Source organism: Rhinatrema bivittatum, chromosome 2 (assembly GCF_901001135.1).
Source record: "Rhinatrema bivittatum chromosome 2, aRhiBiv1.1, whole genome shotgun sequence".
Lineage (NCBI taxonomy): Eukaryota > Metazoa > Chordata > Amphibia > Gymnophiona > Rhinatrematidae > Rhinatrema > Rhinatrema bivittatum.
This window is the reverse complement of record NC_042616.1, coordinates 205564510-205592094: the sequence shown is the minus strand read 5'-3', so window position 1 is coordinate 205592094 and position 27585 is coordinate 205564510. Positions and strand designations below refer to the sequence as shown.

The 27585-nt window shown below is 48.8% G+C and overlaps 1 protein-coding gene across 5 annotated transcripts in view; it reads right to left on the bottom strand.

Moving 5' to 3' along the window:
- The window catches only part of LOC115084331 (ATP-binding cassette sub-family B member 5-like), a 210913-nt gene that overhangs the window by 62974 nt on the left and 120354 nt on the right, over positions 1–27585 (bottom strand). For all 5 annotated transcript variants that reach the window (XM_029589048.1, XM_029589050.1, XM_029589051.1 and 2 more), the window contains 4 exons: positions 26947–27117; positions 12064–12225; positions 6247–6393; positions 5626–5769 (listed from right to left, as the gene is read on the bottom strand). In XM_029589048.1, coding sequence (XP_029444908.1) covers positions 5626–5769; positions 6247–6393; positions 12064–12225; positions 26947–27117 — 624 coding nt within the window. The remainder of the gene's footprint in view (positions 1–5625; positions 5770–6246; positions 6394–12063; positions 12226–26946; positions 27118–27585) is intronic.

The window sequence follows — 27585 nt, the reverse complement described above, 5'->3', positions numbered from 1 at the left end:
GGATTTACGCGCATAGGAGCAGATTTTAAAAACGTATGCCTGCGTGGCTACGCGCATATCTATTAAAATCCGGGGTTGGCGCATGCAAGGCTGCGCAAAATCGGCAGCCTGCGCGCGCCGAGCCGTGCAGCCTGCCTCCGTTCCCTCCGAGGCAGCTCCGAAATCGAAGCGGCCTCAGAGGGAACTTTCTTTCCGCCTCCCCCCCACCTTCCCCTCCCTTCCTCTACCTAACCTACCCTCCCTTACCCTACCTTTATTGCAAAAGTTAAGCTTGCCCGAGGCAGGCGTAATTTGCGTGCGCCGGGCCGGCTGCCGGCGCGCCATGTTCCGGTCCGGGGGCTGGTCCGGAGGCCGCGGCCATGCCCCCGGGCCAGAACCATACCCGCGGCCCCGCCCCCGGAACACCCCCGATGACACGCCATCCGCGACACGCCCCCAACACGCCCCCCAGGAAACCCACGGGACTTACGTATTAGGGATGTGCAGAGCAAAATTTTATGTTCATATTTTTTATGTCCGAAAGGGGGTCCCACTTGCGGCCAATATGGACATAAAAAAAATCCAATGAGTTGGGTATATGTACATATGTGCCAATAAAATTTTAAACCCCCTCACCCTCCTTAATCCCCCCCCCAGACTTACCACAACTCCCTGGTGATCGAGCGAGGAGTGAGGACGTCATTTCTGCAATCCTTGGCGAGAAGCATGTGACGTCGGTGGCACGTCGAGTGACGCGGCGTCACGTGATTCCCGGCTCGTTCGCGCCGGACGGCTCGTTCGGCCCAAAAAGAACTTTTGGCCAGCTTGGGGGGGCCTCCTGACCCCCCAAGACAGAACTTTTGGCCAGCTTGAGGGGGTCAGGAGGCCCCCCCCAAGCTGGCCAAAAGTTCTTTTTGGGCCGAACGAGCCGTCCGGCGCGAACGAGCCGGGAATCACGTGGCGCCGCGTCACTCAGACGCGGCGTCACGTGATTCCCGGCAAAAAGAACTTTTGGCCAGCTTGGGGGGGCCTCCTGACCCCCCCAAGCTGGCCAAAAGTTCTTTTTGGGCCGAACGAGCCGTCCGGCGCGAACGAGCCGGGAATCACGTGACGCCGGCGTCACTCGACGTGCCGCCGACGTCACATGCTTCTCGCCAAGGATTGCAGAAATGGCGTCCTCACTCCTCGCTCCATCACCAGGGAGTTGTGGTAAGTCGGGGGGGGGGGGGATTAAGGAGGGTGAGGGGGTTTATATTTTTTATTTTGGCTCAACAATCGCGATTTCCCACATATCGAACATATCTATGTTCGATATGTGGGAAATCCGATCGTTTATGTCGAATCAATTTTTTAAGTAAAAAAAAAATATGAGTTGCGTTTTACTAATGCGGTCAATCCGAATGCACACCCCTATTACGTATGTCCCGGGGCTTTGCGCACGCCGGCAGCCTATGCAACATAGGCTCGGCACGCAAAGGGGGAGCTTGGGGCAGGTTTTCTGGAGGGTACGCGCATATCTTACGCACGTACCCCTTTGAAAATCTGCCCCATAGGGCATTTAAAATCTGCCCCTTGGTGTTGTACAGATAATGTTTGAGGGCAGAGCTCCTTGCTGCATGATCAGCAGTAAAGTGTATGTTCAAGAAATGGATGCACGACTACAGTTTAAACTCTGCATTCTGCTGAGCGCACCTTATAGCATCAGCCTGTTTAAGAGTTAGGGAGCCTATATCTGGCAATGGAAAAATATTCCTAAATGGAAGCTCCTAATTTCACATGGCAGCTACTATATTTATGTATCTCAGCAGTGGTTGAGGAGAGGTTGGGGGTGTAAGTTAGGCATGTAGCGTTGATTTACAATTGCCCATCATATTCACTGCCTCCGGCATCCCCTCATCCTTTCCAGCAGTTAAAAAAAATGGAAGGATGAGGGGCAACAGACCCTGGGGAATATTCCCCTTCTGACTCCCTCTTCCCACCGGTCCAAACCCCCCTCTGTCCTCTCCAAGTCGAACCGAGAAGAGGACGTGATGTTACCTCCTTCCAGTTTGGCTGAATACTAAGGGGGTAATATTCAGCAAGCCAGTGAATGGACAAGTTATCTGGCTAAAGTTAGCCAGATAATTGTCCCGTATATTCAATAGGATAAATGTCTCACTGAATATACCTGCCTAGAGTTATCTGGATAAGGAAAAAAATCTAACCGGCTTTGTTTGAAAATAACTATTTATGGTTCACTATTCAATAGGATATCTTCAAAAGATATCCTATTGAATAGTGCTGCCCAAAAAAAAAAAAAAAAGAAGTAAAGGGGCCTGCTGCCTGATTTCCTCCTGCCTGCCCCCAAATTTCATAGATGGCCCTCTTGGGCCATGCATGCTCCACTCTCCACTCCCTCCTAAATATTCAAATTATTCCGAGGTCTGCAAGTCAAGGCCCCATACCCTTCCACTTCCCCGGTCTCTTGAAAATAAAATCTGTTTTCTACCCCCTTGCTCCCACCTGTAACTAACAACTGATCCGGCCACTCCCACTGCCAACCATCACCCCCACCAACACCACCGGGACTGCCTCCACCCCCCAACACATAAAAATCCCCTGCCGGGAGAGAAATACAGTACTCACCACCCCCCTGTCCAGCTTCTGATAGAAACTGCACTACATATAAACTACCAATAATTTATGCTTCAGCAGTGCTCGGTGCTGGAAGCATAAACTATGGGCAACTTACACGTCTGGTGCACCATCTGTCAGAAGCAGAGCAGGGAGCGCCGGGAGAGGTAAGCACTGGATCCAGTTCCCAGTAGGGTTTTTTTTTACATATTTGGGGGGGGGGGGGCGCCCAACCTGTGGATCCCAGAACAATTTGAATATTTAGGAGGGGTTGTGGGGGGGGGGGTGCATGGCCTTATGAAATTTAGGGTTTATCACAAAGGGAAGATAGTGAGCCTTTGGGTTGCTGTGAAGTTGGTACTGTCTATACTGTGAGAGCAGCTGATGAGCCACCAAGATGACATCTTCTGCCAGACAGGACACGCTCTCTTTGGGTTGAGCCCGCAGGTTCTGGCGGCCGACAGGTCTTTCCAGGACGGACAGGAGTAAGTAAGGTCACTGGTCAGGCTTAGTTGAAGGCAGGCAGAGAGCAAAGCGGTCAAGGTCCCAGGATGAGGTCAAGGCAAGACGGACAGCAAAGCGAAGTCAAGGTCCAGGCTCAGGTTAAGGCAACGAGGGATCAGACCAGGGGGAGAAACACAACAGGACAGACAGGAGAGGGCAAGGCTGGAACAAGGCAGGGCAGGAAACACAGAGAAACAAACCAGGAGTAAGGCATGAGCACACAGGGATGAAACCAGAAAAAAATAAAAAGGCAGGGACACCCAGGAACAAAACCAGGAACAAGGCAGGAACACACTAAACAACCAGCACTGCAGAAAGAGCTGAGACTTGTTGCGAAGGCTCTGGAAGGTGGTTCTGAGCGTCCTTTATACGAAGCAGGATGTGACGTCACGTGTGCATGTCACAAGAACTCCTGAGTGCAGGCACTAAAATAGCAGCTCAGAAAGTGCAGGAAGCTTAGCTTATGTTCCTGGGATGCAGCACAATGCCAGAGGCATTTCAGACTATAAGTGAGGGGCATTATGGGAGGAAGGAGGAAATCATGCCTAGGGCACCCTTTTTTCTGTTTTTTCTGTTTTTTTTTTAAGATGTCGGGCAAAGTAGCAAGTTATTTGGCCACAGATGGCCAGATAACTTTAGACCTGCTCGAAGCAGGTCTAAAGTTATCCAGCTAACTTAGCCGATAGAACTGAAATTCGACTCGGTTGGTCAAAAAACTTAGGCATGCTCTATAACAACCCCAGAACACCTCTTTTTTTATCCAGCTAGATTTTAATATTTGCACATAACCATATATATGCATTTTTTTTATAATCTGCACAGACCAGATATTCGCAGGTTATAAAATGCTGTAGCAGATCTCCTTGAGACCATGTACACACTAGGGATGTGAATCGTGTCCTCGATCGTCTTAACGATCGATTTCGGCTGGGAGGGGGAGGGAATCGTATTGTTGCCATTTGGGGGGGTAAAATATCGTGAAAAATCGTGAAAAATCGAAAAAACGTAAAATCGCAAAACCGGCACATTAAAACCCCCTAAAACCCACCTCCGACCCTTTAAATTAAATCCCCCACCCTCCCGAACCCCCCCCAAATGACTTAAATAACCTGCGGGTCCAGCGGCGGTCCGGAACGGCAGCGGTCCGGAACGGGCTCCTGCTACTGAATCTTGTTGTCTTCAGCCGGCGCCATTTTCCAAAATGGCGCCGAAAAATGGCGGCGGCCATAGACGAACACGATTGGACGGCAGGAGGTCCTTCTGGACCCCCGCTGGACTTTTGGCAAGTCTTGTGGGGGTCATGAGGACCCCCCCAAGCTGGCCAAAAGTTCCTGGAGGTCCAGCGGGGGTCAGGGAGCGATTTCCCGCCGCAAATCGTTTTCGTACGGAAAATGGCGCCGGCAGGAGATCGACTGCAGGAGGTCGTTCAGCGAGGGTTCCGGCGCCTCACTGAACGACCTCCTGCAGTCGATCTCCTGCCGGCGCCATTTTCTGTACGGAAAATGGCGCCGGCCATACGCGTATGGCCGGCGCCATTTTCCGTACGAAAACGATTCGCGGCGGGAAATCACTCCCTGACCCCCGCTGGACCTCCAGGAACTTTTGGCCAGCTTGGGGGGGGCCTCCTGACCCCCACAAGACTTGCCAAAAGTCCAGCGGGGGTCCGGAAGGACCTCCTGCCGTCCAATCGTGTTCGTCTATGGCCGCCGCCATTTTTCGGCGCCATTTTGGAAAATGGCGCCGGCTGAAGACAACAAGATTCAGTAGCAGGAGCCCGTTCCGGACCGCTGCCGTTCCGGACCGCCGCTGGACCCGCAGGTTATTTAAGTCATTGGGGGGGGGGGTTCGGGAGGGTGGGGGATTTAATTTAAAGGGTCGGGGGTGGGTTTTAGGGGGTTTTAGTGTGCCGGCTCACGATTCTAACGATTTATAACGATAAATCGTTAGAATCTCTATTGTATTGTGTTCCATAACGGTTTAAGACGATATTAAAATTATCGGACGATAATTTTAATCGTCCTAAAACGATTCACATCCCTAGTACACACACACACACACACACACATATATATATATATATATATATATATATATATATATATGGGGGCCATGCGGAGTTGTTTGAAAGTTATCCTCCTTGTGAATAGATCAATCCCCATTCAGAACTGGTTTCTGATCTGGCATTGGTCACTGTCAATGATGTGCATTGAACAAAAAAATACAAAGAGATGACACCTGTCAGAGCTATCTGCATTTAGTATTTTGCTGAGCCAGGAGGAGAAAAGACTATGTCACAAAATAACTTAGAAAAATGTGCAGAAAATGTTTCCAAATCATCTTTGTGAAAATTTTTAAATAGAAGGCACTCAACTAGTGTTGCATTTAGTATTTTATGAGTTTTTAAAACAGTATCCACCATTCTTTGATTACAGTCAATTTCTTTCAGCAATAATCAACTTTTAACTAGGTGCAGAATAGCTTCACAGTCTTGATTCAATGGATAAAATAAGAATTAATTAATGAACTTACTGTTATAATTTTTGCAAATATGATACAAAATGCAGGGTGCCCTCCTCCATTAATGAGTGCGGCCAATGTCCCTAATGCTATATATGGCCACTCTGATTTGTTCAATTTTAGAAGCCTAAAGAAGGAAACTTTAGGAATATTATCCTGTAAAATAAGAAATAACACTGATGAATTTACTCTTTTTACAATGCCAGCAGTAATCAAATTAATCCTTAGATTTTTGAATGGGCCCCTGAACCAACAGAAGGCACCAACTATTGTGCAAACCAGGCAAATGCTTTAAGGTCTCTTTGCTGATCAATGTACATGATTTTTACTTTGTGAAATTCAGAGGTGTGAAAGAAGTCATGCAGAAGAGTAATCTCTTTTTCACTCAGGTAGAACTATCCCCTGGGTTGACCCAAATAATGCACTGTATCTTTCTTGCCACATAAGAAAAAATGGGGCAGGCCAAATATTTCTGGATATTTGGTCGTCGTTTATGCAGCTCAGAAGCTTTGCAGAATTGAGGCCATCATGCAATAAGAGACACATCTATGAATTACAATATTTTTACATTCCTTTTAAGATAAAAATACAATTATTGAGCAAATCTAGGAGAACATTTCTGTTAATGTTTACCTCTTCATTCTTGTTACCTTCTTCTTCATCCTTTTTTATAACATCTTTTATGCTTAATTGCTTTGAAAGTACGCCTTTTATCGGAGATGCTTCCTTCTGTGTAAGTGCTTTGACCGAGTCTTCCTCCTTATTTTCTATAACTATAGACTAAACACAAAATGAGATTAACATATTTTATGGTTGCTCAAATTGTACTTTACATAGAAACATAGAAATGATGGCAGAAAAGGACCAAATGGTCCATCCAGTCTGCCCAACAAGCTTATGGTAGTATTTGTGGTTACCCCCATGCATATCAGTTTCCCGGACCATAAAAGTCAGGGCCCACATTTGGTTGCTGTTTAAATCCAATTCCCCATTACGCCTTACAGTTGAAGCAGAGAGCAATGTTGGAGTTGCATCAAAGTATCAGTCTTATTGGTGAAGGGTAGAAACTGCCACATCAGCAAGTTACCCCCATACTTATTTGTTTCTCCAGACCATAAAAGTCAGGGTCCTCATTGGTTGCTGTACAAATCCAATTTCCCGTTTCACTCTGCCTTTGAAGCAGCGAGCCATGATGAAGTTGCATCAACAGTATGAAGACTTATTTGTTAAGGGTAGTAACCGCCACACCAGCAAGTTATCTCCATGCACTCTTTTCTTCATTTCCATCCTTTAACCTTTAGGGATCCACAGTGTTTATCCCATGCCTCTTTGAATTCTTTCACTGTTTTGGTTTTCATCACCTCCTCCAGAAGGGCATTCAGGGCATCCACTACCCTCTCCATGAAGAAATATTTTCTGACGTTGGTTCTGAGATGTCCTCCCTAGAGTTTCATTTCATCATCCCTAGTTCTACTGATTTATTTCCAATTGAAAAGGTTTGATGTTCGTACATCATTAAAACTTTTCAGGTATCTGAAGGTCTGTGTCATAACTTCCCTGCGCCTCCTCTCTTCCAGGGTATACATATTCAGATCCTTCAGTCTCTCTTCATAGGTTTTCTGATACTGATTCTACACCATTTTGGTAGCCCATCTCTGGACCGCCTCCTTCCTGTCTCTGTCCCTTTTGAGATGCAGCTCCAGAACTGAACACAGTACTCCAGGTGAGGCTTCACCAAGGACCTGTATAAGAGCAACATCACTTCCTTTTTCTTACTGGTTATTCCTCTCTCTATGCAGCTCAGCATTCTTCTGGCTTTAGCTATCACCTTGTCACATTGCTTCGCCATCTTCAAATCACCAGACACTATCACCCTCACTATCACTGTCCCGCTCTTGGTCCATGCATATCAGCCTTTCCTCCCCTCATTACATACAGCTCTTTTAGATTACCGCATCCCAAATGCATGACTACACTTCTTGGCATCGAATCTCAGCTGCCAATTCCTCGACCACCTTTCAAGCCTTTGTAAATCACTTTTCATTCTCTCTACTCCTTCAGGCGTGTCCACTCTGTTGCAGATCTTGGTTTCATCTGCAAATAGACAAACTTTACCTTCTATCCCTTCCACAATGTTGCTCACAAAGATATTGAACAGAACCGGTCCCAATACCAATCCCTGTGGCACTCTACTTAACATGACTTTCTCTTCAGAGTAGAGTCCATTTACCATTACACGCTGCCTCCTATCAGTCAACCAGTTTCTAATCCACGCCACTGCCTTGGCACTCACTCCCAAGCTTCTCATTTTGTTCACAAGCCTCCTATGAGGGACTTTATTTCTTTCAAAAGTATTGCCAAGGCTCATCACTCTCCTCTACACTGTTCAACATATACATGCTCCCCCTAGCTAACCTCCTCACCAGTCTGGGATTTGACCACTTCATCTACGCAGATGACGTTCAAATTCTCATCCCCATAACTCAAACTCTCCAGAAAGCCCTCCAAACCTGGGATTCATGTCTGTCCTCCATTAACCAACTCCATCCTGATATGCACCTCGCTCTAAACCCCCAAAAAAACCGAACTCATCGTCATCTCCGCCCCCCCACCATCCCTCCCTCTACTCCCCCCACTATTTTTTCACCTCACACTCGTAACCTCGTAACCATTATTGACAGTCATCTCTCGTTAAAACCATTCATTAACTCTATACTCAAAGATTGCTACTTTAAACTGCTCACTGTAAAAAAACTCAGACCCCTTTTGCATGACTCTGACTTCCGTACTGTACTCCAGGCTCTTATTTTCTCTAAATTGGACTATTACAACGCCTTGTTCCTTGGTCTCCCCAACACGATCATCAAACCCCTTCAACTTCTGCAGAATGCTGCAGCTCGTATCCTCATGAATACCAAAAAGAGAGACCACATTACACCTACTCTGAAAGACCTACATTGGCTCTCTGTCACCTCACGAATTCAATACAAAGTTCTCTCCATCATCCACAAAGCTATTACACATGACAATACACAATGGCTCAATCCCCCTCTCCGACCTCATGTCTCAGCCAGACCAATTCGAACTGTCCTCCAAGGAACGTTACACACACCCTCCCTGAAACTCAGACTTTCCTCTACTTCTAAAAGAGCCCTTTCCCTAGCTGGCCCTTCCCTCTGTAACTCTATGCCACACGATTTACGCACTGAAACTTTCACACCAAAGTTCAAAAAAAAAAATAAAAACATGGTTATTTCTACAGGCCTTCAACTAAAGACCTTAATGCCACAAACCTCTCTGTAGTATTTTAAATGCTCCCAATGAAGTGCTCCCCCCTGTTCTGGTCTCAGTGATGCACTCATCACTAATCTTTCCCACCACAGCATTCTCTTCCCCAGCTTTTAAAGGCCTGTCAAATCATCTCCCGTTCCTGTACACCCCTCTCCTTATGCACCGGTTTGCTAACAAACCCTCGCTTTGTAAATACCCTCTTCTAACCTATATGAACTGTTAAATATTTATTACCATCCTCCTCGCTTAACTGCCCTTGCTCTAAGAACTTATGTTAACTGTTCATCCTTTATCTATGACCTCCTAACCAAAGTTTTCCGTTATTGTTTATATCTTATTTTATTAACTGTTCTCTGTTCCATGTAAAAGATATACCTCTTTTTGGCTTGTCCTTGTTGTTACATGTAAACTGGTATGATGTGTAAACGGCTACCGGTATATAAAAATGTTAAAATAAATAAATAAATAAATAACATGTTGTGACTTACAGTAGTAGATGCCTTCTACTCCTTCCCTTTCAGAGACCCTTGGCACTTGCGTAACCCTTGGCACTTGCGTAACTTGCGCGCACCGGCCGGCTGCCGGCGCACCATGTTCCAGTCCAGGGCTGATACGGAGGCCGCAGCCACGCCCCCGGAACCCCCTGGGCCGAAACCACACCCACGGCCCCGCCCTGGAATGTCCCTTGATGACGCACCGGCCGCGACATGCCCCCCAACACCCCCAGCACGCCCCCCCCCCAGGAAAGTCCCGGGACTTACACGCGTCCCGGGGCTTGGGTGCGCCGCCAAGCCTATGCAAGATAGGCTCAGCACTGCAGGTGGTGGAAGGGGCAGCTTTTCGGGGGTTACGCGCGTATCTTATGCGCATAACCCTTTCAAAATCTGCCCCTTATTGTATAAGGGGTGTGGACGCACATCCAAAACGTGCGTTCAACCTGAGTTAAACAGTGTGCTCAGCTGAGCACACTTTACAGTATCAGCCTGTTAGGAAACTATTTACAATGTTATTCCGCAGGTACAGTATACATAGGTCCAGGTTTTTCTGTAGAGAGGCAATGGGTGAATTTCACAGCTCCATTTCTTATATTTTACAGCACTCTCTTTCTAGAAAAGGTTCTCAAGGATATTAAAAGCATGCTGCTTTTCCCAGCCTCCCTGATATAGTTCTTTCTCCAGTATAAACCTCCTCCTTCTAACGCAGTGGTTCTCAACCCTGTCCTGGGGACCCCCCCAGCCAGTCGGGTTTTCAGGATATCCACAATGAATATGCATGAGAGAAAATTTGCATGTTATGGAGGCAGTGCATGCAAATTTTCTCTCATGTATATTCACTGTGGATATCCTGAAAACCGGACTGGCTTGGGGGGGTCCTCAGGACAGGGTTGAGAACCACTGTACGGTTTCGAATTGGAGCATCAGGATCACGGTTAACAATTCAATAGCAAAATCACTGATACAAATGACTCTAACTTCAGATATGCTACTGAGTAAAGCTAGGAGGTTAATATTCAATGGTATGAACTCCCTTTACTTCTCCCTCCTGCTCCTCCAGTTCTACCTTTACTATCCTGATTACCTTCCTTGCTATCCTCAGCTTCCCTATTCTCCTCTTTCTCAGATCCTTTGTACGTTTAGCTTGTCAGATGACTATTTTGAAAAAGATACTGGTCTTTCTTTCCTATTAGCTTAATTTGCTTCAAACTACTTTTAATCAATAAATATTTTGGGATGTTCCAAGGAAGGCCTCAAACCCTGCACAATTTAAGTCAATTATGTTCCCCGAAAAATAAATTCCTTCCTGATTCAAAAAAAGGATATTTGAGAAAACCCCTGGACCAGCATCTATCAGGCAGAATCTCAACAAGTCGGAACAGCCAGAAATTCCAATAGCCTCTAGGAACAAATCCAGTTTAAAGTGTTATGATTAAGGCGCATTTAAAAACATGAATCGGAGGTTTAACTTCTTACTGGGTTTAGGCTGAAGTACAAAGTCTGCGGATATTTTTGCCAGCAGACTTTATGCCGATTTTCAAAGAGCTCTCTTTCCATTTGAAAACCGCCCAAGAAAATACACACCAGAAGTGTTGCACCTCTTTTGGCGAGTAAACGTATGCATGCATGTTCGGAAATACAAACATTCACACGGAATTGCAAACTCCTTCCCAACCCCCACCCCTACCCTCGCTGTGGGTCAAGTTCAGTGCCTTAGCATCACACTGCATGCTTCACTTTGTCGGCAGATAGGATAGGACATTTCAAAGGCCCCATTTCTGCATGGAAATGGCTTTTGAATATTGCCCTCCCTATTCATAAATAACACTTGAGGCAAGTTAGCAAGATATAACTTTTCTAGCTGGTGGTGTTATTCAAAAAAGTGCATGCAGGTATAGTTTTCCTGCTTTCATTATGGTTTTCTCCAATATATTTGTCAGGTATACTTATATTCGGAGGGAGGAAGGGGACTGAGTGCAAGTACTTCAGTTTGCAATTAAAAAATATTTTTCTTTTTTACACTTCCTATTGTATATGTGAAGAGAGATTTGGTGACCAAAGCTTTTGAAAGCCACCTCCTATTCAGCAGCTTTTATCACAATTAATCTAATTAATTTGACATCCTACTGCTTTATACTGATCTTAATTAGAATCTCATATACATATCAAACTGTGATGCACAGTATATAAAGTAGAAATAGAAATACAGCATGAACAACTTAAGAATGGATTTTCGGAAAGAGATTAAAAAAAAACAAACAGGTAGGGCAGTCCTAGTAAAAAATTGGGCACCTATTATTTAAAAAAAATTGTATCAAAACCTGAGAAATAATATACCTATATTTTCATTTGTTGATCAGAAAAGTTAAATTACTACAAATGCCGCATTTTTGGGATATAAATGGGATAAAGTGACTTGTCTAAGGTCACATAGAAAGTTAATGGCAGAGAAAGAAGTTATGTTCACGGACTTTTCCTGATTCACAGACCAATGTTCTAGCCACTAGACAACTCCTATTATGACAAAAAAAAAAGGAAGACTTGGAATAAGACCAAAGAAGGAAGAAAATGAACTAAGTCATGGACAAACTGATATTTTGAGCAATTTTGAAGCGACAAGTCAATTGCATGACAAAAATAATATTTAAGCAAAGCCTATATATACCTGTGCTGTTGCAAGTGAATAGTATACGCCTTTTCTCTCCATTAACTCAGAATGAGTTCCTTTTTCAACCACAGAGCCATCCTGTAAGGCCACTATCAGATCTGCAGTCCAAATGGTGGAAAGACGGTGAGCTATAACAATAGTGGTTCGACCTTCACTAGCCTGCAAAACAGGGATTAGGCCTTTTACTGGGAACATCAAATTATAAAAAGAACACATGTCAAAATATCTATAACATAGAAATCATCTCAGGAATGAAGATATAGTAAAGGATGATTGTTCTCTCAGGCATCTATGAAGTAGCACAAAAAACATACTGTAATGGCAGGTAAGTACCAAAACATTTATCTAGTCTGCTCAATTTTATTCCTGGTCTTCACAACTAGGGATCTTATGTGCTTATTTCATGTTTTTCTTGAATTCTGTTACAATGTTTGGCCCCACTACCTTCACTAGAAAGCCGTTCCATGTATCCACCATGTTTCCCATGAAGAAATATCTTCAGATGTTCATCTTGTCTATCCCCTGGAGCTTCATATGCTGACTTCTTTTTCTAGAACATTCTTTCCTTTGAAAACAGTTGCTTCTGGCGAATTTTTACCTTTGAGGTATTTGAATTTCTCTATCATATCCTTTTGTCTCTTTACTCCTCTAGGGAATGCATATTTAGGTACTTAAATCTAATCTCATGGGACTTTTGATATAGACCCTGTACCATTTTGGTAGCCTTTCCCTAGACTGGATCCACCCTATCTATATGGTTTTGAAGGTATGGCCTTCTTCTAGCTCATTATGCTTTCCACCAATACATGTATTTTTATTTTTCTATTTGATTACTTTGTCTCCTCCTATAAAAAGAAAATCTAGTGGATTTTAATTTACCTCTGGGACCTACATATTGACACACGTTTTCTGTAATGTTACATATCACTTGATCCTCATCTTTTACACTATGCGAAAAAGCTGAGTCATATGACACACAAATGGTGAAATATATCACCAAAGAAGATGAGAAGGCACTAGCGGTAGAGACACTCAGATATTGATTAGATTATATGTTGATGTATCACTACTCATAGGAAAGCACTGTCTGTTAGGGGTGTGCATTCGGATTGACCGCATTAGTAAAACGCAACTCATATTTTTTTTTTACTTAAAAAATTGATTCGACATAAACGATCGGATTTCCCACATATCGAACATAGATATGTTCGATATGTGGGAAATCGCGATTGTTGAGCCAAAATAAAAATATAAACCCCCTCACCCTCCTTAATCCCCCCCCCCGACTTACCACAACTCCCTGGTGATGGAGCGAGGAGTGAGGACGCCATTTCTGCAATCCTTGGCGAGAAGCATGTGACGTCGGCGGCACGTCGAGTGACGCCGGCGTCACGTGATTCCCGGCTCGTTCGCGCCGGACGGCTCGTTCGGCCCAAAAAGAACTTTTGGCCAGCTTGGGGGACCCCCCCAAGCTGGCCAAAAGTTCTTTTTGGGCCGAACGAGCCGTCCGGCGCGAACTCGCCGGGAATCACGTGGCGCCGCGTCACTCAGACGCGACGTCACGTGATTCCCGGCAAGTTCGCGCCGGACGGCTCGTTCGGCCCAAAAAGAACTTTTGGCCAGCTTGGGGGGGTCAGGAGGCCCCCCCAAGCTGGCCAAAAGTTCTTTTTGGGCCGAACGAGCCGTCCGGCGCGAACTTGCCGGGAATCACGTGACGTCGGCGTCACGTGATTCCCGGCTCGTTCGCGCCGGACGGCTCGTTCGGCCCAAAAAGAACTTTTGGCCAGCTTGGGGGGGTCAGGAGGCCCCCCCAAGCTGGCCAAAAGTTCTTTTTGGGCCGAACGAGCCGTCCGGCGCGAACGAGCCGGGAATCACGTGACGCCGCGTCACTCGACGTGCCACCGACGTCACATGCTTCTCGCCAAGGATTGCAGAAATGACGTCCTCACTCCTCGCTCGATCACCAGGGAGTTGTGGTAAGTCTGGGGGGGGGGATTAAGGAGGGTGAGGGGGTTTAAATTTTTTTTTTGCACATATGTACATATACCCAACTCATTGGATTTTTTTTATGTCCATATTGGCCGCAAGTGGGACCCCCTTTCGGACATAAAAAATATGAACATAAAATTTTGCTCTGCACATCCCTACTGTCTGTCTTGCCTTCTTTAAAATACATGTTTTTTTGCTTATATGGAGCTTGTTGTATACACTCACATATACTCAGCACTATTTTCTTTTGTTAATATAATGTTTTTAAAGATCTGTGCTTTTCCCACAGACAGATTTCATGCCACTTAATAGAGGATGGCATTACAGGTCAATATTCCATAGTGTAAAGATGCTATCTCTAAATAGCAGAATGTCATTTTCTCTATTCTTTAACAGAGGAAGCTTCTAGCAATGGGAGTTTCTATGGGAGTGCTGGTCATCTTGATCGATACCAAGGGTTCATCCCTAAAGGGGTGAATCATGTGGGAGAGAGTCTAAGATGTGATTCTTGGAGTCACTATGAGGAGTTTAGAGGAGTAAATAGATGTACATCTTGGATAGTGTCTGAGTGCCTTTGATTTTCATTGATTCATAGGAGAGGATGTCTCTCTTGCAAGGGTGAAGTACTATTTCAGGAAAATCCAACCCAAAGAGAACAGGAGAAGATTTTGTTCGGATCAAGCCAACCAGTTTTGAATAATTGTTTGTACAAGAAGAGGAATATATTGATTTTCTTGATGAAGAAAAAACTTAAACAGCATAAAAAAATGTGTTTGTATTTATGATTGTGATAACCCGAAGAACTGTCTTTTTGGATTTTTAGCTGAGCCTGTATTTAATTTTTGTAACTCTGCTAAATTCTGGATTCTTCAGTAAATTGCTCTATTCTGTTTGGTGTGGACTATTTATTTAGTGGACTGGTAGATCTCCAAGTGGTCCTGAAACTATATTCCTGCCCCCAAATCACAGAACCGTTGTTCCCCCACCCTATGAGCCTGATTTTCAAAGGCATTTACGCACATTGGGGTAAATTTTAAAAGGTTGTGCGCGGGCGTACATGTGCGCACTACCCGGTATGCACACATGTACACCAGATTTTATAACTTGCGTGTGCAAGCGCATGGAAGTTATAAATTCCGGGGTCGGCGCGCACAAGGGGGTGCACAATTGTGCACCCTGCGCGCGCCGAGCCGCACAGCCTTCCCCCATTCCCTTCCCCCTAACCTGACTTTCCCACCCCCTTCTCCTAACCTTTCCCCCTCCAGCCCTACTCTAACCCCCAAAAAACTTTTGTTTTACGTTTTGCGCCTGCCTCTGGGCAGAATCAGGTGAATTTTCAAAGGAGTTATATGTATAAATGTAACAATTCTCAAAAGCCATTTACCCGAATGAAGTGCACTTTATGAGGGTAAAACCTATTGACAATTCAATGGTACATATTGTAGCAATTTTCAAACGCCTACTTACTTGGGTAAAGTGCATTTACATGTGGAAAGCCCAGCACTAAGGGCCAGATTTTCAAAAGGTTACACGTTCCAGGCCTATTTTCAAAAGGCCTGGCGGCGCTCGTAAAACCCCGGGATGCGCGTAAGTCCCGGAGCTTACAGAAAGGGGCGGGGCGGGGATGGTCTGGGGTGGTGCGGGGGCGGGGTCAGCGACTCCTGGCACAGCGGCCATTTACCATTGTGTCAGAGATCGCGTGCCGGCCGATTGCCGGCAAATGGCAATCGGCAATGGCCGCTGTTCCAGGAGCCGCTGACCCCGATCCCAACCCCGCCCCCGCACCACCCCAGACCACCCCTGCCCTGCCCCTTTTTGTAAGCCCCAGGACTTACGCGCATCCCGGGGCTTTACGAGCGCCGCCAGGCCTTTTGAAAATAGTCCTGGCGCACGTAACCTTTTGAAAATCTGGCCCTTAGTGCTGGGCTTTCCACATGTAAATGCACTTTACCCAAGTAAGTAGGCGTTTGAAAATTGCTACAATATGTACCATTGAACTGTCAATAGGTTTTATCCTCATTAAGTGCACTTCATGCGGGTAAATGGCTTTTGAAAATTGTTACATTTACACATATAACTCCTTTGAAAATTCACCTGATTCTGGTGGTTCAGTGCTCTGTAGAACTGGGAAGTGTGGCCTCATTCCTGGGTGCATGTTTATGTCAGGGGGGTCACCTAGAGTGTATTTTCAAATCCACCTATGTTATTTTTAGGGCTTCTGATTTTAGATTTTAACTGAAAAACTCAGATAAAATACCTCAGATGTAAAAAAAAAAAAAAGTGTTTATTATACAAACACCACTTCCTTCAGTACTTTCTCACCCTCCACCCCCCCCCCCATCCCCATTTGTCTACCCTGCATCCTACATTTTGGTTTTGTGCCTTTACCATGCTAGCAACTCTTCAGCTGCATAAATGTTTCTATTTGTTTCAGCCGAAAAAGATAACCAAGAACAGCACCTGTCCCGCGAAAACGCTGATAAACACTGGTTTTTGGTACCCACATAGAACCCCTAATTAACTACAAAATAATCAATTAAGAGGCCAATATTTAACACTACCTACTCAGTTAGCAGTGGCTAATGCCACTGAATATGCCCAGATAAATATTAAAGTTAGCTAGATAAGCTTATCTGTCTAAATTTAGACCTGCTATGGGCCATGTCTAATTTATCCAATTAACTTACTAGATAACACTGAATATTGTGACTTATCTTGCTAAGTTAACCAGATAGGTAGCACTGCCCAGTTATAACTACTGTCTGCCCACTGACTATCTGGCTAATTATTTAGTTAGATAAGTGACTTCTTTGGCTAAGTAGTAGGGATGTGAATCGTTTTTCAACGATTAAAATTATCGTCCGATAATGTTTATATCGTCTTAAATCGTTATAGAACACGATACAATAGAAATTCTAACGATTTATCGTTAAAAATTGTTAAATCGTGTTAGTGCGCACTAACTCCCCGTTAGTGCGCACTAACTCGATTTAGTGCGCACTAACTGAAAATGATACAAATAAACACTTTCCAGGTCACTGAAGGTCAGTTAGGAATGAATATGTGTTCCTATTGGCTGGCTGCCCTCTTATCTATTGATGTTACCAAGGTTACCACTGAGGTGATGGTTGGGGGGGGTGGGAAATGGAACTGGAAACTAACGAACACCAACAGAAAATGAAACAAAGTGTTCACACTTCCCAGGTCAGTAAAGGTCACTTAGGAATGAATATGTATGTATGTATTCCTATTGGCTGGCTGTGCTCTTATCTATTGATGTTACCAATATGGTTGGGGGGATGTGAAATGGAAACAGTTGGAAGCTTGACAAAAAAAGTAATGTAATGATCAGCACTCACGTGACTAGAACTTGTTTGTTTATTATTTTTGTTAGCAGGCACCTGAAATGCTAGTGCATGTTGAATTTGCCAATCACTGTGCATTTTAGAAAGGTGGTCCTGGCTGGAACTGTACACAGTTCAAATATATGTAATTGATTGTTGGTAAGTGTATTTTTTAAGTAGCCACACTGGCACCAGTATGTTTACTTTTCCTCCTACTTAACTCACTAGCTCAGCTTTGTAAGAAGGGCTTCTCTGCTTGTGTGTTGTTTTTGTTTGGTGTGAGGAGAGCAGAAACATCAGATCTTTATTCAATCTACTACAGTCATCTCTTACAGTGCCCTATCCCTATTAATACCAGGAGTGTTGTGATCTTCCTGCACACGGTGCCCTAACCCTGATACCAGTCTGAGACAGCTCCCTCCCTGCATTACTAGTGAGAGGCTGGCTTCACAGACAGGGGGGAGCTGCCTGACCCTCACTCCTGACTTCCCCCATGTCCCAGCTAGTGAATGGTGTGTGGGTGAGGGGGGGGGGGAGGATGGTGAAGTCTGAGACAGCTCCCTCCCTGCATTACTAGTGAGAGGCTGGCTTCACAGACAGGGGGGAGCTGCCTGACCCTCACTCCTGACTTCCCCCATGTCCCAGCTAGTGAATGGTGTGTGGGTGAGGGGGGGGGGGGAGGATGGTGAAGTCTGAGACAGCTCCCTCCCTGCATTACTAGTGAGAGGCTGGCTTCACAGACAGGGGGGAGCTGCCTGACCCTCACTCCTGACTTCCCCCATGTCCCAGCTAGTGAATGGTGTGTGGGTGAGGGGGGGGGGGAGGATGGTGAAGTCTGAGACAGCTCCCTCCCTGCATTACTAGTGAGAGCCTGGCTTCACAGACAGGGGGGAGCTGCCTGACCCTCACTCCTGACTTCCCCCATGTCCCAGCTAGTGAATGGTGTGTGGGTGAGGGGGGGGGGGGGGGATGGTGAAGTCTGAGACAGCTCCCTCCCTGCATTACTAGTGAGAGGCTGGCTTCACAGACAGGGGGGAGCTGCCTGACCCTCACTCCTGACTTCCCCCATGTCCCAGCTAGTGAATGGTGTGTGGGTGAGGGGGGGGGGGGGAGGATGGTGAAGTCTGAGACAGCTCCCTCCCTGCATTACTAGTGAGAGGCTGGCTTCACAGACAGGGGGGGGCCGCCTGACCCTCACTCCTGACTTCCCCCCATGTCCCAGCTAGTGAATGGTGTGTGGGTGAGGGGGGGGGGGAGGATGGTGAAGTCTGAGACAGCTCCCTCCCTGCATTAATAGTGAGAGGCTGGCTTCACAGACAGGGGGGAGCTGCCTGACCCTCACTCCTGACTTCCCCCATGTCCCAGCTAGTGAATGGTGTGTGGGTGAGGGGGGGGGGTGGATGGTGAAGTCTGAGACAGCTCCCTCCCTGCATTACTAGTGAGAGGCTGGCTTCACAGACAGGGGGGGAGCTGCCTGACCCTCACTCCTGACTTCCCCCATGTCCCAGCTAGTGAATGGTGTGTGGGTGAGGGGAGGATGGTGAAGTCTGAGACAGCTCCCTCCCTGCATTACTAGTGAGAGGCTGGCTTCACAGACAGGGGGGAGCTGCCTGACCCTCACTCCTGACTTCCCCCATGTCCCAGCTAGTGAATGGTGTGTGGGTGAGGGGGGGGGGGGAGGATGGTGAAGTCTGAGACAGCTCCCTCCCTGCATTACTAGTGAGTGGCTGGCTTCACAGACAGGGGGGAGCTGCCTGACCCTCACTCCTGACTTTCCCCATGTCCCAGCTAGTGAATGGTGTGTGGGTGAGGGGGGGGGGAGGATGGTGAAGTCTGAGACAGCTCCCTCCCTGCATTACTAGTGAGAGGCTGGCTTCACAGACAGGGGGGAGCTGCCTGACCCTCACTCCTGGCTTCCCCCATGTCCCAGCTAGTGAATGGTGTGTGGGTGAGGGGGGGGGGGAGGATGGTGAAGTCTGAGACAGCTCCCTCCCTGCATTACTAGTGAGAGGCTGGCTTCACAGACAGGGGGGAGCTGCCTGACCCTCACTCCTGACTTCCCCCATGTCCCAGCTAGTGAATGGTGTGTGGATGAGGGGGGGGGGAGGATGGTGAAGTCTGAGACAGCTCCCTCCCTGCATTACTAGTGAGAGGCTGGCTTCGCAGACAGGGGGGAGCTGCCTGACCCTCACTCCTGACTTCCCCCATGTCCCAGCTAGTGAATGGTGTGTGGGTGAGGGGGGGGGGGAGGATGGTGAAGTCTGAGACAGCTCCCTCCCTGCATTACTAGTGAGAGGCTGGCTTCACAGACAGGGGGGAGCTGCCTGACCCTCACTCCTGACTTCCCCCATGTCCCAGCTAGTGAATGGTGTGTGGGTGAGGGGGGGGGGGGGGAGGATGGTGAAGTCTGAGACAGCTCCCTCCCTGCATTACTAGTGAGAGGCTGGATTCACAGACAGGGGGGAGCTGCCTGTCCCTCACTCCTGACTTCCCCCATGTCCCAGCTAGTGAATGGTGTGTGGGTGAGGGGGGGGGGGTGGATGGTGAAGTCTGAGACAGCTCCCTCCCTGCATTACTAGTGAGAGGCTGGCTTCACAGACAGGGGGGAGCTGCCTGACCCTCACTCCTGACTTCCCCCATGTCCCAGCTAGTGAATGGTGTGTGGGTGAGGGGGGGGGGGGAGGATGGTGAAGTCTGAGACAGCTCCCTCCCTGCATTACTAGTGAGAGGCTGGCTTCACAGACAGGGGGGAGCTGTCTGACCCTCACTCCTGACTTCCCCCATGTCCCAGCTAGTGAATGGTGTGTGGGTGAGGGGGGGGGGGAGGATGGTGAAGTCTGAGACAGCTCCCTCCCTGCATTACTAGTGAGAGGCTGGCTTCACAGACAGGGGGGAGCTGCCTGACCCTCACTCCTGACTTCCCCCATGTCCCAGCTAGTGAATGGTGTGTGGGTGAGGGGGGGGGGGGAGGATGGTGAAGTCTGAGACAGCTCCCTCCCTGCATTACTAGTGGGAGGCTGGCTTCACAGACAGGGGGGAGCTGCCTGACCCTCACTCCTGACTTCCCCCATGTCCCAGCTAGTGAATGGTGTGTGGGTGAGGGGGGGGGGGGGAGGATGGTGAAGTCTGAGACAGCTCCCTCCCTGCATTACTAGTGAGAGGCTGGCTTCGCAGACAGGGGGGAGCTGCCTGACCCTCACTCCTGACTTCCCCCATGTCCCAGCTAGTGAATGGTGTGTGGGTGAGGGGGGGGGGGGGGGAGGATGGTGAAGTCTGAGACAGCTCCCTCCCTGCATTACTAGTGAGAGGCTGGCTTCACAGACAGGGGGGAGCTGCCTGACCCTCACTCCTGACTTCCCCCATGTCCCAGCTAGTGAATGGTGTGTGGGTGAGGGGGGGGGGGGGAGGATGGTGAAGTCTGAGACAGCTCCCTCCCTGCATTACTAGTGAGAGGCTGGCTTCACAGACAGGGGGGAGCTGCCTGACCCTCACTCCTGACTTCCCCCATGTCCCAGCTAGTGAATGGTGTGTGGGTGAGGGGGGGGGGGAGGATGGTGAAGTCTGAGACAGCTCCCTCCCTGCATTACTAGTGAGAGGCTGGCTTCACAGACAGGGGGGGAGCTGCCTGACCCTCACTCCTGACTTCCCCCATGTCCCAGCTAGTGAATGGTGTGTGGGTGAGGGGGGGGGGAGGATGGTGAAGTCTGAGACAGCTCCCTCCCTGCATTACTAGTGAGAGGCTGGCTTCGCAGACAGGGGGGAGCTGACTGACCCTCACTCCTGACTTCCCCCATGTCCCAGCTAGTGAATGGTGTGTGGGTGAGGGGGGGGGGGGGGGGGGGGGGGAGGATGGTGAAGTCTGAGACAGCTCCCTCCCTGCATTACTAGTGAGAGGCTGGCTTCACAGACAGGGGGGAGCTGCCTGACCCTCACTCCTGACTTCCCCCATGTCCCAGCTAGTGAATGGTGTGTGGGTGAGGGGGGGGGGAGGATGGTGAAGTCTGAGACAGCTCCCTCCCTGCATTACTAGTGAGAGGCTGGCTTCGCAGACAGGGGGGAGCTGCCTGACCCTCACTCCTGACTTCCCCCATGTCCCAGCTAGTGAATGGTGTGTGGGTGAGGGGGGGGGGAGGATGGTGAAGTCTGAGACAGCTCCCTCCCTGCATTACTAGTGAGAGGCTGGCTTCACAGACAGGGGGGAGCTGCCTGACCCTCACTCCTGACTTCCCCCATGTCCCAGCTAGTGAATGGTGTGTGGGTGAGGGGGGGGGGGGGAGGATGGTGAAGTCTGAGACAGCTCCCTCCCTGCATTACTAGTGAGAGGCTGGCTTCACAGACAGGGGGGAGCTGCCTGTCCCTCACTCCTGACTTCCCCCATGTCCCAGCTAGTGAATGGTGTGTGGGTGAGGGGGGGGGGGTGGATGGTGAAGTCTGAGACAGCTCCCTCCCTGCATTACTAGTGAGAGGCTGGCTTCACAGACAGGGGGGAGCTGCCTGACCCTCACTCCTGACTTCCCCCATGTCCCAGCTAGTGAATGGTGTGTGGGTGAGGGGGGGGGGGGAGGATGGTGAAGTCTGAGACAGCTCCCTCCCTGCATTACTAGTGAGAGGCTGGCTTCACAGACAGGGGGGAGCTGCCTGACCCTCACTCCTGACTTCCCCCATGTCCCAGCTAGTGAATGGTGTGTGGGTGAGGGGGGGGGGGAGGATGGTGAAGTCTGAGACAGCTCCCTCCCTGCATTACTAGTGAGAGGCTGGCTTCACAGACAGGGGGGAGCTGCCTGACCCTCACTCCTGACTTCCCCCATGTCCCAGCTAGTGAATGGTGTGTGGGTGAGGGGGGGGGGGAGGATGGTGAAGTCTGAGACAGCTCCCTCCCTGCATTACTAGTGAGAGGCTGGCTTCGCAGACAGGGGGGAGCTGCCTGACCCTCACTCCTGACTTCCCCCATGTCCCAGCTAGTGAATGGTGTGTGGGTGAGGGGGGGGGGAGGATGGTGAAGTCTGAGACAGCTCCCTCCCTGCATTACTAGTGAGAGGCTGGCTTCACAGACAGGGGGGAGCTGCCTGACCCTCACTCCTGACTTCCCCCATGTCCCAGCTAGTGAATGGTGTGTGGGTGAGGGGGGGGGGGAGGATGGTGAAGTCTGAGACAGCTCCCTCCCTGCATTACTAGTGAGAGGCTGGCTTCACAGACAGGGGGGAGCTGCCTGTCCCTCACTCCTGACTTCCCCCATGTCCCAGCTAGTGAATGGTGTGTGGGTGAGGGGGGGGGGGGTGGATGGTGAAGTCTGAGACAGCTCCCTCCCTGCATTACTAGTGAGAGGCTGGCTTCACAGACAGGGGGGAGCTGCCTGACCCTCACTCCTGACTTCCCCCATGTCCCAGCTAGTGAATGGTGTGTGGGGGAGGGGGGGGGGGGGGAGGATGGTGAAGTCTGAGACAGCTCCCTCCCTGCATTACTAGTGAGAGGCTGGCTTCACAGACAGGGGGGGAGCTGCCTGACCCTCACTCCTGACTTCCCCCATGTCCCAGCTAGTGAATGGTGTGTGGGTGAGGGGGGGGGGGAGGATGGTGAAGTCTGAGGCAGCTCCCTCCCTGCATTACTAGTGAGAGGCTGGCTTCACAGACAGGGGGGAGCTGCCTGACCCTCACTCCTGACTTCCCCCATGTCCAGCTAGTGAATGGTGTGTGGGTGAGGGGGGGGGGAGGATGGTGAAGTCTGAGACAGCTCCCTCCCTGCATTACTAGTGAGAGGCTGGCTTCACAGACAGGGGGGAGCTGCCTGACCCTCACTCCTGACTTCCCCCATGTCCCAGCTAGTGAATGGTGTGTGGGTGAGGGGGGGGGGGAGGATGGTGAAGTCTGAGACAGCTCCCTCCCTGCATTACTAGTGAGAGGCTGGCTTTGCAGACAGGGGGGAGCTGCCTGACCCTCACTCCTGACTTCCCCCATGTCCCAGCTAGTGAATGGTGTGTGGGGTGAGGGGGGGGGGGGAGGATGGTGAAGTCTGAGACAGCTCCCTCCCTGCATTACTAGTGAGAGGCTGGCTTCACAGACAGGGGGGAGCTGCCTGACCCTCACTCCTGACTTCCCCCATGTCCCAGCTAGTGAATGGTGTGTGGGTGAGGGGGGTGGGGGAGGATGGTGAAGTCTGAGACAGCTCCCTCCCTGCATTACTAGTGAGAGGCTGGCTTCACAGACAGGGGGGAGCTGCCTGTCCCTCACTCCTGACTTCCCCCATGTCCCAGCTAGTGAATGGTGTGTGGGTGAGGGGGGGGTGGATGGTGAAGTCTGAGACAGCTCCCTCCCTGCATTACTAGTGAGAGGCTGGCTTCACAGACAGGGGGGAGCTGCCTGACCCTCACTCCTGACTTCCCCCATGTCCCAGCTAGTGAATGGTGTGTGGGTGAGGGGGGGGGGAGGATGGTGAAGTCTGAGACAGCTCCCTCCCTGCATTACTAGTGAGAGGCTGGCTTCACAGACAGGGGGGAGCTGCCTGACCCTCACTCCTGACTTCCCCCATGTCCCAGCTAGTGAATGGTGTGTGGGTGAGGGGGGGGGGTGGATGGTGAAGTCTGAGACAGCTCCCTCCCTGCATTACTAGTGAGAGGCTGGCTTCACAGACAGGGGGGAGCTGCCTGACCCTCACTCCTGACTTCCCCCATGTCCCAGCTAGTGAATGGTGTGTGGGTGAGGGGGGGGGGGGAGGATGGTGAAGTCTGAGACAGCTCCCTCCCTGCATTACTAGTGAGAGGCTGGCTTCACAGACAGGGGGGAGCTGCCTGACCCTCACTCCTGACTTCCCCCATGTCCCAGCTAGTGAATTGTGTGTGGGTAAGGGGGAGGGGGAGGATGGTGAAGTCTGAGACAGCTCCCTCCCTGCATTACTAGTGAGAGGCTGGCTTCACAGACAGGGGGGAGCTGCCTGACCCTCACTCCTCCGGGGTATTGTGATCTTCCTGCACACAGTGCCCTATCCCTGATACCAGGGGTGTTGTGATCTTCCTGCATGCAGTGCCCTATCCCTATTAATACCAGGAGTGTTGTGATCTTCCTGCATGCAGTGCCCTATCCCTATTAATACCAGGAGTGTTGTGATCTTCCTGCATGCAGTGCCCTATCCCTGATATCGGGATGTGTACAAGAAGATCACAACACCCCCGGTATCAGGAATAGGGCACTGTGTGCAGGAAGATCACAACACCCCCAGTATCAGGAATAGGGCACTGCGTGCAGGAAGATCACAACACCCCTGGTATTAGGGATAGGGCACTGTGTGCAGGAAGATCACAACACTCCTGGTATTAATAGGGATAGGGCACTGTGTGCAGGAAGATCACAATACCCCTGGTATCAGGGTTAGGGCACAAGTTCTAGTCACATTGACTGATCACATTACTTGTTTTGTCAAGCTACCAACTGTTTCCATTTCCCATCCCCCATATACTGTCAGTAGGAAACTTGGTAACATGAATAAATAAGAGGGCAGCCAATAGGAATACATATTCATTCCTAAACTGACCTTAACTGACCTGAAAAGTGTCAAATTGTATCATTTTCAGTTAGTGCGCACTAACTCCCAGTTAGTGCGCACTAACTCCCGTTAGTGCGCACTAACTCGAGTTAGTGCGCACTAATCGGAAAAAAACGATTTTTAACGATTTTTTAACTAAAAAATCGTGCCTAAGACGATTTTCTTGCCTTGCCACACGATTTCTATCGTTAAGACGATATGGAAAACGATTCACATCCCTACTAAGTAGTATAGCCAAATATTCAGTGGCAGCCACTTATCTGGCTAAGTAGCATTAGATTGAAATTTTATGTATGTTCTTACTTTGTACATCGCCTAGTATTTAGGAGATTAATACATTTTAATAAAGATAAAGACAGTGATAAAGATGAACATGGACACCCATATTTACAACTTCTAAGAACCGAAAATCAGAAGCCCTAGTTATTTTCCATGCAAAATGTATCCACACAAAAAACTGATGCAAATGTCTGTGTGCAATTTGTACCTGTGACAATTTTCAAAGTGAAAATATGTGCATATTTTAGCTTTGAAAATTGGTACAAAGATCATGAGTTAAAGGTACCTCTGGAATTTTGCTGCCATGTGTATCAAATGATGGCAAATAAAGATCAAAATGGCCCATCTAGTCGGCCCAGCCTATGTTTAGAATTGTTACTGCCACTCCATGCAGATTAGTAGACTAAAATACAGGCCAATTCAGTAAATCAAACGGGAGAGCCGGCACTCCGAGGCGAGCACCCGCTCTCCCAATGCGCGCCCAGGCCACTCTCCTGGGTGCACGATCGAATATTCAAATGAGGGCCCGTGCTAATAAGGAGGCAGCTGTCAGCGGGTTTGACAGCCGACGCTTAATTTTACTGGTGTCGGTTGTCAAACCCGCTGACAGCCACAGGTTTGGAAAACGGACAGCAGCAAAAATGAGCGTCTGTCTTCCAACCCGCGAGTCGTGGACTGATTTTTTATTTTTTATGATTTTTTTTATTTTTGGGGCCTCCAACTTAATATCGCTATGATATTAAGTCATAGAGTGTGCAGAAAAGCATTTTTTTCTGCTTTTCTGTACACTTTCTTGGTGCCAGCCTAAATTAATGCCCGCCTTTAGGCAGACGTTAATTTCTGAGAGTAAAATGTGCGGCTTGGCTGCACATACTGGGGCAGATTTTTAATTCTACGCGCGCGGGGTACATTTGTGCAAGCTACCCGGCGCGCACCAATGTACATCCGATTTCATAACATGCGCACTGCCGCACGCATGTTATAAAATCCAGGGTCGGCGCATGCAAGGGGGTGAACACTTGTGCACCTTGCGCGTGCCGAGCCCTAGGGGAGCCCCGATGGCTTTCCCCTCCAAGGCCGCTTCGAAATCGGAGCGGCCTTGGAGGGAACTTTACTTTCGCTCCTCCCCACCTTCAGCTCCCTTCCCCTATCTAACCCACCCCCCAGCCCTACCTAAATCCCCCCCTACCTTACTTTATTTTTTACGCCTGCCTCTTGCAGGCGTATCTTGCGCGCGCCGGCCGGCTGCTGGCGCACCATCCCCCGGCACAGCCACTGTGCTGCAGGACTCGGGACCGCCCCAGGACCGCCACCCCGGCCCCGCTCCCTTCCCACCCTTTTTCAAAGCTCCGGGACATACGAGCGTCCCGGGGTTTGCGCGCACCACCGAGCTTATGCAAAATAGGCTCGGCGCGCGCAGGGGTAGGTTTTCGCGGTTACGTGCGTATATTAAGCGTGTAACCCTTTGAAAATCTACCCCTTTACTTTCTGTATCGGGCGGAACTAACTAATAGGCTCATCAACATACATTTGCATGTTGCGGGCGCTATTAGTTTTTGGGGGGGTTGGACACACGTTTTCCTCACGCTATTACCCCTTACTGTATAAGGGGTAATAATAGCGCGTTGAAAATGCGCATCCAGACGGGGGCTAGCGGTGCGCTCGGCCTTTGCGCACCGTACTGAATCGGCCTGACAGTTGCTTGCTCTCAATATAATATGGTGTTTCTTACCTTTTCCAGGGCAGCTTGAACTATTGATTCGCTTTCTGTATCCAGAGCAGATGTGGCTTCATCTAGCAGGAGAATTTTAGGGTTTCGGACTAATGCTCTTGCTATGGCTATTCTCTGTTTCTGGCCTCCACTCAGCTGTGCACCTCTTTCTCCAACAAGTGTATCAAATTTCTAAAAAAAAAAAAAAAAGAAGTTTAATTTATTTTTTTTTACTAGAAGTTTATTGTTAACAGTGACAGCTCAGACATAATACTGAGAGTTCAGCGCTGAAAGCCTTTGTGTGGGTTGCACACGCAAAAACTGAACTTTCAGTACTTCCCCCCACTGACCACCTACATTTAGGAGTGGATTTGCAAAGGGGTTCCACATATAAAGACCGCAAATATGCTCATAAGTAGCATGTGCTTGAGGATATGCTATTTTATGAATATCAAAAATACACACATATTTTCCATTTCACATGTACATTTTACAGGGGGAGGGACGGGCTAGGAGCGTTCCAGGGTGGGGTTCAGAAGTATGCACAGTAGTTGCTATTTTCCAAGAGATATACATATAACACGTATCCATTACCAAACTTTTTCATACCCTTTTATACCTGCTGACTAGCACAAGTGAAACCGGACTTGTCTGGTATCT